The 17,556-nt window shown below is 44.8% G+C and overlaps 2 protein-coding genes across 7 annotated transcripts in view; one reads left to right on the forward strand and one right to left on the reverse strand.

Annotated features, from left to right (window-relative positions):
* The window catches only part of LOC119953042 (ras-related protein Rab-11B), a 151,614-nt gene that overhangs the window by 45,917 nt on the left and 88,141 nt on the right, over window positions 1-17,556 (reverse strand). The window lies entirely within an intron of this gene.
* Window positions 1-17,556, forward strand: part of march2 (membrane-associated ring finger (C3HC4) 2) — a 57,746-nt gene that overhangs the window by 19,699 nt on the left and 20,491 nt on the right. For 2 of the 6 annotated variants that reach the window (XM_038776833.1, XM_038776834.1), the window contains exons 2-4: window positions 5,059-5,112; window positions 10,243-10,307; window positions 12,242-12,456. In XM_038776833.1, coding sequence (XP_038632761.1) covers window positions 12,281-12,456 — 176 coding nt within the window. In that variant the 5' untranslated portion in view covers window positions 5,059-5,112; window positions 10,243-10,307; window positions 12,242-12,280. The remainder of the gene's footprint in view (window positions 1-5,058; window positions 5,113-10,242; window positions 10,308-12,241; window positions 12,457-17,556) is intronic. The other 4 variants (XM_038776835.1, XM_038776839.1, XM_038776836.1 and 1 more) reach the window with 3 other exon arrangements.

The following is a 17,556-nucleotide window of genomic DNA, read 5'->3' on the forward strand; positions in this document are numbered from 1 at the left end:
GCAAATATATATTTTTAGAAGCAGGTAAGGATATGGTCTGGCATAGTTTGTCACAGCCATGAATGAATAAACTGTCACACTAACTGTTGTGACACCAAGGGATTGATACATTTGAGCATGCAGGAAAAATGGCAAAGGTAAAAAAATATTCTATTCATACTATTCAGGGGAGGCAGTGGCGCAGTGGTATTGTCACTGGACTAGTAATCCAGAGACCAGGGGTAATTTTGTGGGGATTCAGGTTCAAATCCTACCATGATAGTTGGTTAAATTTGAATTCAGTAAAAATCTGGAATTAAAAGTATAATGACCATGAACCCAATGTCGATTGTCATAAAAACCCATTTGGTTCACTAATGTCCTTTAGGGAAGGAAATCTGTCGCTATTACCTTGTCTGACCTACAGGTGACTCTTAAATCGAGCAATGTGTTTGACTCGCCCTTGGGGAAGGCGATAAATACTGGCCCAGCCAACGAAGCCTGAGCTTGACTGCCAGTTCATCGGATATTAAAAGTTGTAAGAATAGGGCAGCACGGTGGGGCAGTGGTGAACACTGCTGCCTCACGGCGTCGAGGTCCCAGGTTCGATCCCAGCTGTGGGTCACTGTCCGTGTGGAGTTTGCACATTCTCCCCGTGTTTGCGAGGGTTTTGCTCCCACAACCCAAAAAGATGTGCAGGGTAGGTGGATTAGCCACTCTAAATTGTCCCTTCATTGGAAAAAAATGAATTGACTGCTCTAAATGTTTTAAAAGCTGTAAGAATAGCCGGATTAATCTTGCTAGGTGCCCGATGACTCTGATGTACCTTACTAGATTTTCTATTCTTATGTGATGGTGAATATTGGATATTCTTTTTTTTAAATTTTAGAGTACCCAATAAATTTTTTCCAATTAAGGGCAATTTAGCATTGCCAATCTGCCTAACCTGCACATCTTTGGGTTGTGGGGGCGAAACCCACGCAAACACGGGCAGAATGTGCAAACTCCACACGGACAGTGACCCAGAGCCGGGATCGAACCTGGGACCTCGGCGCCGTGAGGCAACAGGGCTAACCCACTGCGCCACCGTGCTGCCCCTAATATTGGATTTTCAAATGGAGATTGATGCTCATATTTTATTTAATATGTTTCATAAATAGTAAATAATAGAGAAAAGTGTACTTTTCCTCCCCTGGCCTAGCTTGGATAGATGTGACTGTCATCAGCACAAGTGCAACAGAGAAAATTAGATTGTGACTAGAGCAAAATGTCATAAAGAAGAAAGAAAGGTGGCAAAGAGGAACTGACTTGGAGAGGTTTCCACAGCATGGAGTGTAGGCTGCCACCATTGATCAGGGTGTTGAGCCAAGAATTAGGAGATTTTATCACAAAACTAGAATTTTAAATTTGCTGGATTGGGGAACTGGGAGACTAGGTCATTATGGTGATGAGCAGTGGGCAGCACGGTGGCGCAGTGGGTTAGCACTGCGGCTCTGGGTCACTGTCCGTGTGGAGTGTGCACATTCTCCCCGTGTTTGCTTGGGTTTCGCCCCCACAACCCAAAAGATGTGCAAGCTAGGTGGATTGAACATGTTAAATTGCCCCTTAATTGGAAAAATTAATTAGTTGCTCTAAATTTATTTTTTTAAATAAAAAAAATTATGGTGATGAGTTTAAATTGATACACGTTCAGATACAAGCAGCAGACTTTTGAATGAATTGAAGTTTATGGAAGGTGAGAGATTATTGGAATACTTTGGCTCAAGGAGCAGACCACTGGCAAACTGGACAATGGAGAAAGACATTAGAGCAGGGATTGTGCAATTGATTGAATCAAAGATGACTGAGAAATTGGGCACAACAGTAACAGACTCTTGTTTTGTAATTTGGTTATGACTGTTAAGCTTCTAATCCACCCACAGAACCAAAATAGAGTTTCAAACAGGAAATGGGCACAAATTTGGAAGGTCACAGCAGTTCAGTTGGAGAGATAAAAAGGATAGAAAATGGGATGGCAGTAAGTAAGGGCAGGAGGGTCAAGGGTGTTTTTCTTTTTGAGAAGGAGGATAATTATAGCCATTTTGAACGGGAGGTGGTCAGTACCCGAGTAAAGGAAGCCATTGGCAATATCAGCTAAAACCAGGGCATGAAATTGGTTAAAGGAGTAGCAGAGGAAGGTCTAGTGGGCAAGGTGAGCTTAGCGTGCAGGGTGACAAAGAGACATTGTGTTCCACACCTAAAGTAAGGAGGAAACTAGGCGTTTAGTGGGCAAGGAGAAACAGCTGGAACTGCTTAACAGGTGACTGTCTTGGTGGCAAGAAATCCATTAATTCTTTAATAATATTGAATATGAGGAAAGAGGAAGTGGGGAGTTGATTTGAAAGAAGCTGTTGGTAGTAGCAAGAAGGAGCCTGGAATTATCTGTGTCCGCCAAGATAATCCTCAAATATTGAGTACTTTTTGCAGTGGCCCATACTTTTTGCAGAAGCCCATTAAAATAAAATGTGTTTGAGCCAGATCTGATGATTGACTGACTCAGTTGTGTTCCAGGCATGGTTACTTTTGTGCACCTTGGATTTGAGGGAGCCATATAGGATTGTAGCATGAAGACTACAAGGGATGGAAGGTGATGAAGGTTTTGTTGGGGGGCAAGGACATTGTTTTAAAAAACAATATTTGCATTTATATTGCATTTTTCATGACCACTGGATGTCTCAAAATGCTTTACAACCAGTGAAATATTTTTGTAGTGTGTTCACGGTTATAATGTTCAAAAATGATTGTTATAGATAGCCCCAGTAATTACAGGCCAGTCAGTTTAACATTAGTAGTGGACAAGCTTCTAGAAACATTGTTCAGGTAAGAATTAGAACGCACTTAAAAAATGTGTGATCGGGGAGAGGCAGCATGGCTTTCTAATAGGGAAATCATATTTACCTAACTCACTGGAGTTTTTTGAGGAGGTAACCGAAAGGGTTGATGAGGGTAATGCTGTTGATGTGGTGTACATGGACTTTTAGGTATTCGATACAGTGATACACAACAGACTTGTGGAGAAAAGTTACAGCTCATGGAATAAAAGGGACAATAATAATAATAAGCTTTTATTGTCACAAGTATGAAGTTACTGAGAAAAGACCCTAGTTGCCACATTCCGGCCCCTGTTTGGGTAAGCTGGTACGGGAACAGGTGGCGGAATGTGGCGATAGGGGCTTTTCACAGTAACAATGTGGATACAAAATTGGCTGAATAATAGGAAGCAGAGTGTAATAGTCAATGGATATTTTTTGGGCTGGAGGAAAGTTTGTTGTGATGTTCCCCAGGGGTCGGTATTGTTTTCCTTACTTTTCCTGATGAATGATTGAGATCTTGGTGTGCAGGGTACAATGTTGTGGATGGCACATAACCTGTAAGTATTGTAAGCTGTGAAGACAACGCTAGGGGTGCGATCTACCGACCAGGCTGCATCCAAAAAGCAGCGCGTCATGGCACAATGTGGATGGTAAATGACGGGAGGCCCCGCTCCTGCGATCTACCCGCATCGCGAGATGTAACGTGATCTCACGAGGCGTCACGATGAGAAGCCCACCCATTTTCCACACAAATGGTTCAGGTCTGGAATGCATTGCCAGGATTTGTGGTGGAGGCCGGTTCAATCGTGATATTCAAGAGCGAATTAGATTGTTTCTATTCAAGTAATTTGCAGGGGAATGGGGCTAAACTATGTTGCTTGTTTGGAGAGCCAGTGCCGACATGATGGGCCAAAATGGCTCCCTCCTGTGCCATAACAATTTTGTGATACAGCAGCTCCCACAAACAGCAATGTGATAATCACCAGATTTGTTTTGTGATGTTGGTGAGGGATAAATATTGGTCCGGACACAAAGCATGGATCAGTGCTGGGGCTACAGATGTTCACAACTATATAAATGATTTGGATATGGTGGACCAAATGTAATATTTCCAATTTTGCTTCTAACACAAAACTAGATGGGAATGTGAAGTGTATGCAAGAAGGTTTCAAGTGGACTTAGATAGGCTAAGTGATTTGGCAATAACGTGGCAGCTGAAATATAATGTGAATAAGTGTGAAGTTATCTACTTTGGTAGAAAAAAAACGAAAGATGGAGTATTTCTTGAATGGTGAGAGGTTGGGAAGAATGAATTAATGCCCAAAGGGACCTGGGTCTCATTATTCTTGATCACTAAAAGCAAGCATGCAGATGCAGCAAGCAATTAGGAAGGCAAATGATATGTTGGCCTTCATCTCTAGGCAATTTGAATACAGGAGCTGCAATTGTACAGAGCCTTGCTGAGACTGTACCTGAAGTATTGTGTACATTTTTCATCTCCTTCTCTAAGGAAGGATATATTTGCTACAAAGGTAATGATGGTTCAATAGACTAATCCTTGGGATGGTGGGATTGTCTTGCGAGGAGTGATTGAGGAAACAGGGCCTGTATTCTCTAGAATTTAGAAGAATAAGAGGTGATTTTATTGGAAGTTATAAAGTTTGTGCATGAAGTGACAAGGTAGCTGTAGATAGAACGTTTTTCTTGGCTGGTGCTTCAGAATAAGGGGCAGGTCATATAAAATCGAGACGAGGAGGAATTTCTTCACTCAGCTGGTGGCGAATTGTTGAAACTCTCTAATCCAGCAGGCTGTAGAAACTCAATCATTGAACATGTTCAAAACCAAAATTAATAGATTTCTCAATATTAATGACACCATGGGATATGGGGTTAGCATGGGACAGTGTTCTTGAGGCAGATGATCAGCTATGACCTAATTGAATAGCAGAGCAGGTTTGATTGGCCGAATGACCTACACTTGCTCCTTTGTTCCTATGATTCCCTGCTCTTCAATATAATGCTTTGAGATATTTTATGTCTACCTGAGAGAATATTGTGACTCAGAAGCAAGAGTTCTACTAACTGAACCATGGCTGACACTTCACTCTCGGCAGTAGTTGAGCAACTAAATGATTCAAGATGTATTGTAGTAAATGGAGGGTGAAAAGCTCGCTAGCTAAGATTTTGAATGTGTTGGTAACCAATTAATGTTTTTTTTTCCCCCTAGGGGTAAATGTGGAAAAATAAATTATGGAGATGTGGATGACGAGTGACATGAGAGGTCAGTGATAGGCTTGCTTGTAATCAAGGCCACATGCTTATAGCAAGGTCAAGAGTTGGAGTGCATGAATATGGGTGGGAGAGCTTTTTTGGACAGCAAGGTTCAGGAAAGTGGTGAATTCAGGAGAAAGGGGAACAAAATTCAGTGGAGTTTGAGTCGTCACTTGGTGCAGAGACTGAAGAAAGATAGAATGGATGATATATTTGTGAGAAACTCGGGATTAGACTTAGTAGACAGACTCTTTTTGTACCCAATAATTTTTTTCCAATTTAGGGGCAATTTAGTGTGGCCAATTCACCTACTCTGCACATCATTTTAGATTGTGGGGGTGCAACTCATGCAGACATGGAGAGAATGTACAAAATCCGCACAGATAGTAACTCAAGGCTGGGATCGAATCCGGGTCCTAAGCGCCGTGAGGCAGCAGTGCTAACCACTGTGACACCGTGCTTTGATAGACAGACTCGATGGGCCTTCTGCACTGTAGTGGTTTAAATTTGAAAAGTCGTTTGAGAGAAGTGGAACAGATTGAAATGCTCAACAGAGGAAATAGCAGTAGATTTGTGGGAGTTTCTAAGGTTTGACTTGATGCTATTGGCCACATTGTTTCGGTTGGGGCAGATAAGTGGTAATTACAGACAACTTAGCTTTGCACTAACACTGGAGATGTAATTTAAACAGCTGTATTGTTCTAAGTTCAGTCTGATCTTTTGTTTTAAGTTTTGTGTAAGCAAAAAGTACAATATGCTCTCAGACTGAACTGCAGTGAATTAAATTTAAGAAAAACATTCCTTTTATGGTTTCTTAAACTTGCGCTTGCAACCTCCTCCAGATGTGCGAGTGGGTGAACAATTTCCTCCACGGCTTCCAACTGGGACATTTCCATCGTGTGACAAATAAAATCAGTTTTCGTGTGTAAAACTGGCTGTCTCCTTTTGTTTTAGACTCCAATTGAATTCTGCTTCCAAATCTGCAATTGTTCAAAAACCCACTTGTTTGAATGTTAATATTGACCAGTTTCTCAGAAAAAAAACATTAGATGTAGCGGAAAAAAGGAATGCCCCATCATTTTAAAATACTCCTGTTCAAGATATGCATTTTTGGAAAATGGATTCAGTATGGATGTGTCACCTACCTGATCACTGCTATAAACAAAATTGAAAAAAATGTTAGAAAGATTCTTTCATGATATTTAGCATGGTTAGCATACATGCTTCACAGCTCCAGGGTCCCAGGTTCGATTCCCGGCTGGGTCACTGTCTGTGTGGAGTCTGCACGTCCTCCCCCTGTGTGCGTGGGTTTCCTCCGGGTGCTCCGGTTTCCTCCCACAGTCCAAAGATGTGCGGGTTAGGTGGATTGGCCATGATAAATTGCCCGTAGTGTCCTAAAAAAAAAGTAAGGTTAAGGGGGGGTTGTTGGGTTACGGGTATAGGGTGGATGCGTGGGTTTGAGTAGGGTGATCATGGCTCGGCACAACATTGAGGGCCGAAGGGCCTGTTCTGTGCTGTACTGTTCTATGGATACCTGGGTTCATTGGAAAAGACAGCTTTTGTTGCATTATCTTGAATTGTCCTTGAACTGATTGGCTGCCTAGGCCATTTCAGAGAGCAGTTAAAAGTCAACTACATTTCTGAGGTGTAGAATCGCATGTAGGTCAGACGGAGTAAGGATGGCAAATTTCCCTCTCTGAAGGACATTAGTGAACCAAATGGGTTTTGAACAACAATCATTGATTGCTGTCATCGTTAGCATTTCTTTCTTTTTTTTAAAAATATTTTTATTCTCTATTTTCACATTTTCTTCAGAATTTACACCCCACCAACAAATAGTAACCGGTAACAAATACAATGTCAGTCCCCTTATTAACAACAACGATCCCATCCTCCCAACGCCCCAACAACGGCCCATCTGACAATATAAGCATCAAATAAAACAAACCCTCCCAAGGTGGGGAAAAAAAAGGAGAAAAGAAAAAGGAATCAGGAATCGCCTATGGTCACCATTGACATTTAGAGTCCACCCCCCCAACCCCTCCCCCTAATATTCAATGCCATCCAATCTCCAAAAGAGTACCGTAATGACACCCATGAATTGTAGACCCCCCGCCACCCCCTCCCAGACTCCTCCCCTATACTTCCTCTTGTAAACTCCTCTATCCAACCTCGGTTCCTTCCCCCAACTTTTCACCCCGGCTAGGCTCACCGGAAACTGTTCTACCCGGCTCCGATGGCCGCAGCCCCGCCCACCTCGCTCCCTTTCACTGGCCGGCTTAAACCAGCCAGCGTGGAGGCCCCGCCCGGGTCTCCTTCCCCCTTGCCCAGTCCCAGGAAAACCAAGAACTCCCCTTTAGCGCACAACCCCCCGCATACACACCCAAGCCCCAAAGAACCATCATTGCAAATGAAAGTCCCATCTCTTCCTTTGTCCAAATATATACAGCGTTGACTCCAACGTGCAGTGAAAAAATAAAGTTACATGAGGCTACATCGGTACACGACCATTTCTCAATTCTGCCGCAGTCCTTCTGCCTTCGCAAGCTCATCCGCTGCTTCTGCTGTCCCAAAATAAAAGTCCTTGGATTTGTAGGTCACCCTCAACTCAGCTATATATGGTATGCCGCACTGCACCTTGCTGATGTACAGTGCCTTCTTCACCTGGCTGAAGGCAGCCCGCCTCCTCGCCAGCTCCACTGTAAACTCCTGGTATATGCGTATACCAGCTCCAGCCCACTGCACCACCCCCTTCCGCTTTGCCCAGAACAGGACCTTCTCCTTCACGCTGTACCTACGGAAACACAGAGTTACTACTGTTGGCGGCTCACTCGCCTTTAGTATAGGCCTCCGCGACCGATGAGCCTGATCCAGTTCATATCGGAAGGGATCATCCCTCTCCCCCAATTGCTTCGCCAACATCGTAGCAAAATACTCCGTCGGCCGCGGGCCTTCCACTCCTTCGGGCAGACCCACAATCCTCAGATTCTGTCGCCTGGATCTGTTTTCCAGGTCTTCCATTTTGGCTTGCAGACCCTTGTTGGTCTCTAACACCCTCCGCAACTCCTTCCCCATCGAGGTGAGTTGATCACTCTGCTGCGATAATGCCTCTTCCACTTCCTTCAGTGTCTCACCTTGCTCCCGCACCTCCACCACTGTGCTCGATACCGCTACCCTCACCGGGGCAATCTCTTCCTCCACCAGCACTTTCAATACCGCCCCATCTCCTTCATCGCTTCCATGTGCTTTGTGAACTGTTTTTCAAGTTCCACAGCCATCATCTTGGTCATTTCTTCTGCCGTGAGCAATGCGGCCTCTCCTGGTGCCCCAGCCTCCGCTTTCCTTACAGTCCCTGCGCTGACCTTTCCGCTCCCCGGCGGACTTTCATTAACCACTTTTTGCACGGCCGGTTTTTTCTCCAACTTGGACATTTCACCTCACTGTGCATTCTTACTGCTTTTGCAACCTCCGTTGCCCCTGGGACCGGGCGTTAAGACCCCGAAAATTCCATTCCCGAATGGGAGCCCTCCAGTGTGCGGCTGCCTCCCGCCCGCCGTCACCGAAAGTCCATCTTATCATTTCTGAGACTAGCTTTATATTCCATGTTTATTAATTGAATTTAAATTCCACCAGCGTTGCCGTGGTGAGATTTGAACCATGTGCCCCCACAGATTAGCTTGGGCCTCAGGACATTACCAGTACACCACCATCTTTCCTCAAATTTGGAATTATACATCTGAGGAGAATACAAGATTTCTGTTTCTTTTGTCGCTGGGTGTCTGTTTCACGCAGAACACCACCAATGTTAGTGTGAAATCCTATGGGTTTCTGTGTGCCTGATGGTATACACGCTAGCTTCTGTTGAGGGAAAGCCCTACATTCCTAAGCTGAGAGTTGGGGATACCCAACTATATGTAAGGAAGCTGGTGTAATTTAACCAGCCAAAACTGGACAACGGTGGGCAACCTGGTCGCCCTTTTTTTTTTTTGGCGAGAGAGAGGGTCGAGGCAAACTCTGCTTTATCTATTTTATACCGATGTTGGAGTAATCAGTGATTGAAACCATCTTGGTGATCTATGGGAGAATTTTGGAGGAGAATATGGCTCTCTGGAGGAGTTTAAGGCTAAGTGGGAGGAGGAGGTGTTGTAGTGTGAGGTGCAGCGGACGGTCAATGCCTCAGCCTCCTGTGCGAGGTTCGGGTTGATACACCTAAAGGTAGTACACTGAGCACACCTGATGAAATTCAGGATTGAGGGGGTGGAAGATATTTGTGAGCAGTGTGGGAGGGGCCCAGCTAATCACTAACGCATGTTCTGGTCCTACCTAAAATTGGAGAAATTTTGGAGATTGTTCTTCATCATGAGGGCAGTACGGTAGCACAAGTGGATAGCACTGTGGCTTCACAGTGCCAGGGTCGCAGGTTTGATTCCCCGCTGGGTCACTGTCTGTGCGGAGTTTGCACGTTCTCCCTGTGTCTGCGTGGGTTTCCTCCGGGTGCTCTGGTTTCCTCCCACAGTCCAAAGACGTGCAGGTTAGGTGGATTGGCCATGATAAATTGCCCTTCGTGACCAAAAAGGTTAGGAGGGGTTATTGGATTACGTGGATAGGGTGGAAGTGAGGGTTAAGTGGGTCGGTGCAGACTTCTGCACTGTATGTTCTATGTATGTCGACAATCTTGCATGTGGACTTGGAACCCAATCCCCTGGGGGTCATGTTCAGGGTTTCAATCTTGCCAGAGTTGCAGAAGTGAGCGGGGCAGATGTTTTAGTCTCCGCCTCGCTAATCGCTCGCAGGCAGGTTCTGTTAGGGTGGCGGTCAGTTTCTCCACCCCGTACCTCAGTGTGGCTGGGGGATTCATTGGAGTTCTTGTACTTAGAAATGGCGCAATTTGCTCGGGGGGGAGGGCGTGAGTGTGGGATTCCCTAAGAGATGCGGTTTGTTTATATTACATTTCAAGGAGCTGGTTACTGTCAACAGCTCGGTTGGGGGGGGGGGCAGCAAGGCGGGAGGTGGGTTACGGTGTTGGGGGTTTGGGGTTTTGTGTTAGTTTTACTTTGTAATGTGTTGTAAATGCTAAAATTTGAATGCAAATATACTTTTTTAAATCAATGATTCTAACATGTATTCCTGTACCTTCTAGTTTTGACACGAGGGCCACTGCAGGCAGTATGTTTTTCATAAGACTTTTTCATCTATGACAGAAATGTAAGTGTTTTTTTTTAAACCTTAATAGATTAAAATTATGAATGAGTTGAACAGCCTGGATGTCGAGAGAATGTTTCTACTGTGGGAGAGTTCAAGACTAAAGGCCATAATTACTACATAGATAATGCATTTCTCATGAGAACAAAGTCTGTTTCTCTGATTACATAAAAGGGTTTCCAATGCATCAGATGTACACACTACAAAGAACTGAAGAACCATTACTACCAAGTTGGTACTTATAAGTTTAGTTAAGTTTACCTCCTTGTGGATCAAAGTTTCCAGATGGGCAGTGATTCTTGGCACTCATATCAAAAAGCACATGAATCTTTATTTTTTTTCCTCCCTCTTTGCCCTACCCATATTCCACAAGTAATTTTTAGATTGCAAGGAACTATGGAAAACCTGAAGAAGGGGAAGCTGCAAATGTTTGCAGTTTCAATGTAACATTTGGAATTGAAAGTATGGAGTTTCATTCTAAACAGATCAATTTTGGAGGATTATTAGAGGATTATCAGAAGATCTTTACTGCTGATGCCAAGTTTACAACTGCCTTTTACACAGAATGTTCAACACTAAAACAGGCCATTCAGTCCAGCTAGTCTATGGTGATGTTTATACTTCACTTGAGTCTGCTATCATATCATCTACCTCATCACAGCTTTCAGCTTTCTATCTTTCTATTTTTCTCACTTACCCATCTGATTTCCTGTGGTAATGAGTTCCACTCTCTGAATAAAGACATTTCTCCTTATTTCCCTGTTAGATTTGTTAGTAACTGTTAGTAACTGTCTAGTATTTATGGCCTTTAGTTTTGAATTCTCCCACAAGTGGAAACTTTCTTTCCACATTCAGGCTGTTCAACTCATTCATAATTTTCAAGGTCTCAATCAGGCCTTCTGTAAGTCTCTCTTTTCCAAAGAGACCCAATCTGTTTAATCTTTCGTGGTATCTCTTTTGCACTTTTTGAAATGCTCCTGTCATTTTTATAATATGCAGACCAGAACTCTGCACAGCATTCGAAACCTAGCCAGAGTTTTATGCAAGTTGATTTCATTGCTTTTGAATTGTTATGGGAATAGATCAACAGAGTCAAAGTGATGGTCGGTATGAGTACAAATTCTAGGGCAAGAGGACATGGTTCCAAGGTTATAAATGAAGATAACTCCAGTATCTGGACTAGCTTCTCGAGGGAGGCAATATAATTTTTACAGATTTCAAGATAGTAATGGATATATTTTGACAGATAGGGCTATTGAAGGGAATGACTGAAATTGAGTAGGTGTTTGTCAATGGACAGAATTGGCCTTTTTCGAATTGTGCACAACTCTAGTCAAAGGACATTGGTGGAGAAAAGATGAATATGCCTCAAGTCCTAAGCTAGTGATCCATTTGGTGAACAATTTGCTGGATTGACTCACTGTGCTGTGGGGAGTTTCCCCAGGGCTTTTCTTGAAATTTTCAGTTTTTCTGGTAAAGTTGCCTCTTCTTTTTTTTTTTAAATAATTTTTATTGAATTTTTCAAAATACAAACATTTTAACCCCCCCTACATTTACATTTAAATTATAACAAAACAAAGTCAAACCCCCCTACTTAACAAGAAAAAGAAAAAGAAAAAAAAAAATAAATAAAAAGAAAAAAAAAAAATCCCCCCCCCCCCCCTACCCGCGCGTAAAGTTGCCTCTTCTAAGAGATAACATTACAGATGTGTAAGATGGATGGTTCATGGAACTCCACTATCTAACAGGATCGACATGGTTGCTCCAAGTGGTCTTTTCACAGTTTATGGTAGTTATGGCCTTTATCAAAGTAGTATACTCGGGGCCTGTACAGTAAGTGTGAACAAGGTTTTCTTTATATTCATAGGTGACGATGAAACTAGACTTGTACTAAATTAATTTAAAACATAGGTACTCCTAAATATTGTGTTTTTCAGACGCAGCGTGAATGTGGAGGGCATTAACTCCTTGTTGCCATGACAACAGGCGACTGCTGTCATCTTCCAGGATCTCTCTGTGATTGTACTGGCAATGCCACCTTTTCTAAGACGGTAGCGGCAGCTGATGTGGGACGGCCTCAGTACGTCACGCAAGTAACAGCAAAAAATGGACGTCTGCTATCAACTGTCATTAAGGCTCTAAGCACTCAAAGGTAAATCGGGGTGAGGTGTTAATGTGAGAAACTAGAAATGCACTTGTCTGTCTTTGTTCCTAATGTTTTGAGTCATATTGTTTAGTAGCTTTGAAATATTGTACTAGGATTTCTTTTCTCTGCCATTTATTGGGAGTCCAATTTTTGGCTTAAGATATTATGGTGAGCCATTAGTAACTGTGATATACCTCCTTAAGTTTCTAATTTTAATCAGGATGCCTGTAACAGCAACTTGTATTTATATGGTGCCTTTAACACAATAAAATTTTTCCAAGATATTTCACTTTGGTGGAATAAAGTACAAACACAACACTGACAGCCACGTGAGGGAGTATTAGGGAAGGTGATCATAATCTTGGTCAAAGAGATGGGTTTTAAGGAGAATCTTAAAGGAGGAAAGAAAGGTGGAGAGGTTTGGAGAGGGAATTTCTTCAGTAGCCACAAATACAGCCGCCAGTGGTGTAATTACAATTGGGGATGTTCAAAAAGCCTGAATTAGATGACTGCAGATATGAGTGTTTTAGAGGGGCGGGGATGGGGGGTGTGGCATTTACATAAGAGAGGGATAATGAAGTATCAGCAAACTATTGAGGGACTAAGTCAGTAAATGTTCTGGTTCTACACGAAAATCATTCTCCCTTCCACCTCTTCCTCGACACCAATGCAGATTCCATATTTTTGATACATTGCTGTGTCAGTGGTGTATAACATGGGTTTGTTGATGACTCAGATGGATGTCAGTCAGTATTTGCTTTCACATGATGAAAAAGGTGCTAATGCAACATATAGCTTCCTCTTGTGTTTATAGAATGCCGATATAAAGGACTGCAGTGGGTTAGCCCTGTTGCCTCACGGCACTGAGGTCCCAGGTTCGATCCCGGCTCAGAGTCACTGTCCGTGTGGAGTTTGCACATTCTCCCCATGTTTGTGTGGGTTTCACCCCCCACAACCCAAAGATGTGCAAGCTAGGTGGATTGGCCATGCTAAATTGCCCCTTAATTGGAAAAAAAATGAATTGGCTACTCTAAATTTTTAAAAAAGGGGGGATAAAGGAAAAAAAAAGAATGCCGATATAGTTCAGAATGTTAATACCCTTGAATGCAGTAGGGTGGGATAGAACAGACAAAGTTCCATTCTTAATGGGATTGTGTTGTATAGGCTTTAGATGGTGGATGGCTGTAGATGGACTATAGCACCTGGACCTTTCTTAGGAGGTGTAAATTAAAAGCACCATTGGTGGTCTCTTGAACCTTGGTGTATGGAGTAGATCAGTGTTCTTCAAACTTTTTTTCCGGGGACCCATTTTTACCAACCGGCCAACCTTCGCGACCCACGCCGGTCGACCTTCGCGACCCACGCCGGTTGACCTTCACGACCCACCATTTTCTCTTACCTTGTTTGCTGCTGACAAAAATGGAGGAAATGGTTTTGGGTCCCTTTGGTCCTCGTATACGATCCTCCAATGGAACCTGTTGGATTAAGGTGAAGCCTTCTGGTGTCGGAAAGTATGGAGTCTCCATCTGTCCAAAGTTCTGAATTTTTTTCCTGTAAAATTTTATTAAATGAAATGCCCCTCTGAACTTGTAAAACAAAATAAAAAATAAAATGAGTAAAATGAATAAAACCCCCCCGAATTTGTAAAAAAACTAAAATGAATAAAATAAATGAAAAAAATAAAAATTAAGTGAATAAAATAAATGAATAAAAACCACTACAGAACTTGTAAACCAAAAAGCTGCAACCGTTTAAAAAAATTCGGCCCCACTGCGCATACGTGCCCGATCATCGTGCATGCATGCGCAATGCGGCTGAATTTTTTTTTTAACATGTTCACGGCCGCTTGCAGCCGGCGTTATGAAAAGCCGGCTGGTGCGCGGGGATTCGCGTGATCTGGAGCGCCGCGGACAACGGCTCCGCAACCCTCCCGCCCTCGACCCACCCGCGGGTCGCGCCCCCGACTTTGAAGAACACTGGAGTAGATGACGGGGAACCTGAAGAGGGAGAGGAATTAACCTTCAAAATCTGTGAAGAAATAAAGCAACCCCTGGAGATTCTGTTTGTGTGACTGTTTTCCTGTTTTTGTTGGAGGTGGGATGTGAGCTATATGGGTGCCATGTTTTGTTATGGGTAGAAACTCTAGGCCCAAAAATTCATACATCCTATGTGCTAAGCTCTGATAAGAACTAGAAAGCAAGTCTTGACTTCTTTGACTCCAAGTTTATGTTCAGCAAACATTTCTCCAACAACACCACAGTGTCACTAGAATCCCCTTTTTGTTTGTCTTTGGGGGTGGTGACCTGTTTTTGAAGCGTCACGGTCCACTATACCCATCTTTTCCATAAACCTGCCCAACTCCTTTGCCATTCGTATTCTACCCATTGATCTGGGGGTCAACATATCTATTCTCTGCTCTCGGACACATATAAATCTCCTCCCATAATCAACTGCCAGTAACCCCCTCATAAAACCTACATCCTCCCAATTCAGTGCATATACATTCACCAATACACCGGCGTCCCTTCTAATCCCCCACTCACCTTTATATATCTCCCATCCGGGTCCCTCACTTCCTTTGTGCTCACAAACCCCGTTTTCTTACTCATCAAAATTGCCACCCCCCGCGACTATGAATCAAATCCCGAGTGAAAAACCTGACCGACCCATCTCTTCCTGAGCCTAACCTGGTTCTTCACATGAAAGTGTGTCTCATGCAGAAAGACCACCTCCGCTTTAAACCCCTTGGGTGCGCAAAGACCCATGATCTATTCACCGGTCCATTGAGCCCTTGCACATTCCATGTTAACAGCCATGCCAGGGGCTTACACCTCCATTCCCCTCTACCTTCTGCCATCCCCACCTTTCAGCTCTACACCCGTTAATTTCACCCTGTACCTGGCCCATCCAAGATGGCCCCCTTCTCCGCCCCTGATCATGTTTCTTCTCCAACCTCGCCTCGTCGTATCACCATCCCTTCCCCATCCTCCATCTCTCTCTCAGCCTTCTCTCCCACCTCACTTCCATTCACCAGCATTACCTGCCAGCATGGCAACTCCTGCCCAAAGGCTCCTCCTGCTGACACCCCACCCCTTCCCCGCCCTCGCCTCTCTGTTCTGTGAAGAAGGTTCCCCACTGACCCCCTCCACCACCCAAACAAAGACTCATCTCGAGCCATAGGTCACCTCCTCCAAACACAAACAAAAAGAAAAAACGCAGCCCCAGACAGCAGGTGTGGACAGCTGTCCCCTTACAAACTTTTCACCCCTGCACCCTTTGTCAACCCAAGAGTAAAAAGGAGAAAAAACCCTCCACATTGGAGGAAAAGAAGAAAAAAAACCCCTCCCTTCAACCCCCATCTATCCATGTTCTCGTGTTCTCAATTACTTCAAAGTGCCAGCACCCCTGTCACCCAAAATTATTCCGTTCAGTTCTCGCCCAGTTTGTGCTCCTTGATAAAGTCATTGGCCGCTTCTGGGGTCTCAAAATGTTATTCCCGGACTTCGAGTGGCAGTTATGCATCAATAAGCCACACATTTGGACGCTCCCGTTTTAAAGAGATTTTTCGGCTCTTTTGAGAGCCCAAAACGGAAATTTTTCGACGTCTCCCAGTGGGGGAAGGTGTGCTGAACGACTTTCCCTGCAGTCCATGACTCGAACTCGGAGTGGAAAGGTGGAAAAAACAGCAGCAGCTCCTCAGAAAAAATGGGGGAAGGGATCCAAGATGGCCACCGACAAAGCTCCAGAGGAATGGAGACTCTGGGCCCAGAAACAACAAACTGATCTCCTGCGCTGCTTTAAAGAATTCAAGGATGAAGTACTGAGCTCTCTGCAGGAAACAAACAGAAGGCTGTCAGAGATTCAGTCCACCCAGGGTGCTGCCATCAAGAAGTTGCAGACGCAGGCCATTGAACGAGAGGAGGAGGCCGTGGTCCTCGTGAGTAAGGTGGAGGGGCACGAAGCACTCCACAAGAAGTTGCAGGAACGCTTTGAGGAGCTGGATCACCGCATGAGGCGGAAAAACCTGCGGATCTTGGGCCTTGCAGAGGGGCTGGAGGGATCGGACCTGACAGCCTATGTGGCTGTAATGCTGAATTCGCTAGTGGGGGCCGGATCTCTCCATCTGCTCTTGGAGCTGGAGGGAGCGCACAGGGTGCTGGCCAGGAGGCCCAAGGAAGATGAACCCCCGCGTGCGGTGCTGGTGAGGTTCCACCGGTTCAGTGATCGGGAGTGCGTGCTGCGCTGGGCCAAGAAGGTGAAGAGCAGCAATTGGGAGAATGGGGTAGTGCGGATCTACCAGGACTGGAGTGCAGAGGTGGCTAAGCGGCGGTCCGGATTTAATCGGACGAAAGACGTGCTTGATAGAAAAAAGATAAAGTTCGGAATGTTGCCGCCCGCGCGCCTGTGGGTAACTTATTCGGACCGGCATTATTATTTCGATTCCCCGGAGGAGGCGTGGGCCTTCGTGCGGACGGAGAAACTGGACTTGAACTAGGGGTTGGGGGTTGCGAGGTCGGCTGTAAGATATTAGTGCTGGATTCTGCTGTTGCTGTGTTCTCTTTTTCTTCTGTTGTTTTCTTCTTGTTTTAGTACTTTTGCAATTTCGATATGGTTATTTACGGAGGGGTTGTTCTGCTATGTTTTTGTTTTTGTGCTGTGGGACATTGTCTGGGCTGTGTATCTTGAGGGGAGGGTCGGGGGGGTATGTTGTATTCTATGCCGGAGTGGGGGTATGGAGTGGGGCTGATATTTGGGAGCTGCGTCAGAAGGGTGTGGTGGGGCAGTGCAAAAGCGCGGGCTTTCCTCTGGTTTCCCGTGCTGCGGGGCTGGGGGGTGGAGATGGTGACGGGGGAGGCGGGGCCTTAACTGGTTCTTCCCCGCGCTGGAGTGGTGCCAGGAGGGGGGATAGATTGGGGGATGATCCCATTCGGGAGGGGTCGGGCTATTGGCGGGAGTTTCCGGGGTCAGCAGAAGTTAGCTGACCCACAGAAGTACAATGGAGGACGGTTCGCGGCTGGGAGGGTTCCTAGCCTGGGGGGGAAGGGAGGGGGGGAAAGGGGAATACCGGGTTGCTGCTGGTAGGGTCAAGAAGGAGCTGGTGGGGGC

This window comes from Scyliorhinus canicula, chromosome 18 (genome assembly GCF_902713615.1).
Source record: "Scyliorhinus canicula chromosome 18, sScyCan1.1, whole genome shotgun sequence".
Taxonomy (NCBI): domain Eukaryota; kingdom Metazoa; phylum Chordata; class Chondrichthyes; order Carcharhiniformes; family Scyliorhinidae; genus Scyliorhinus; species Scyliorhinus canicula.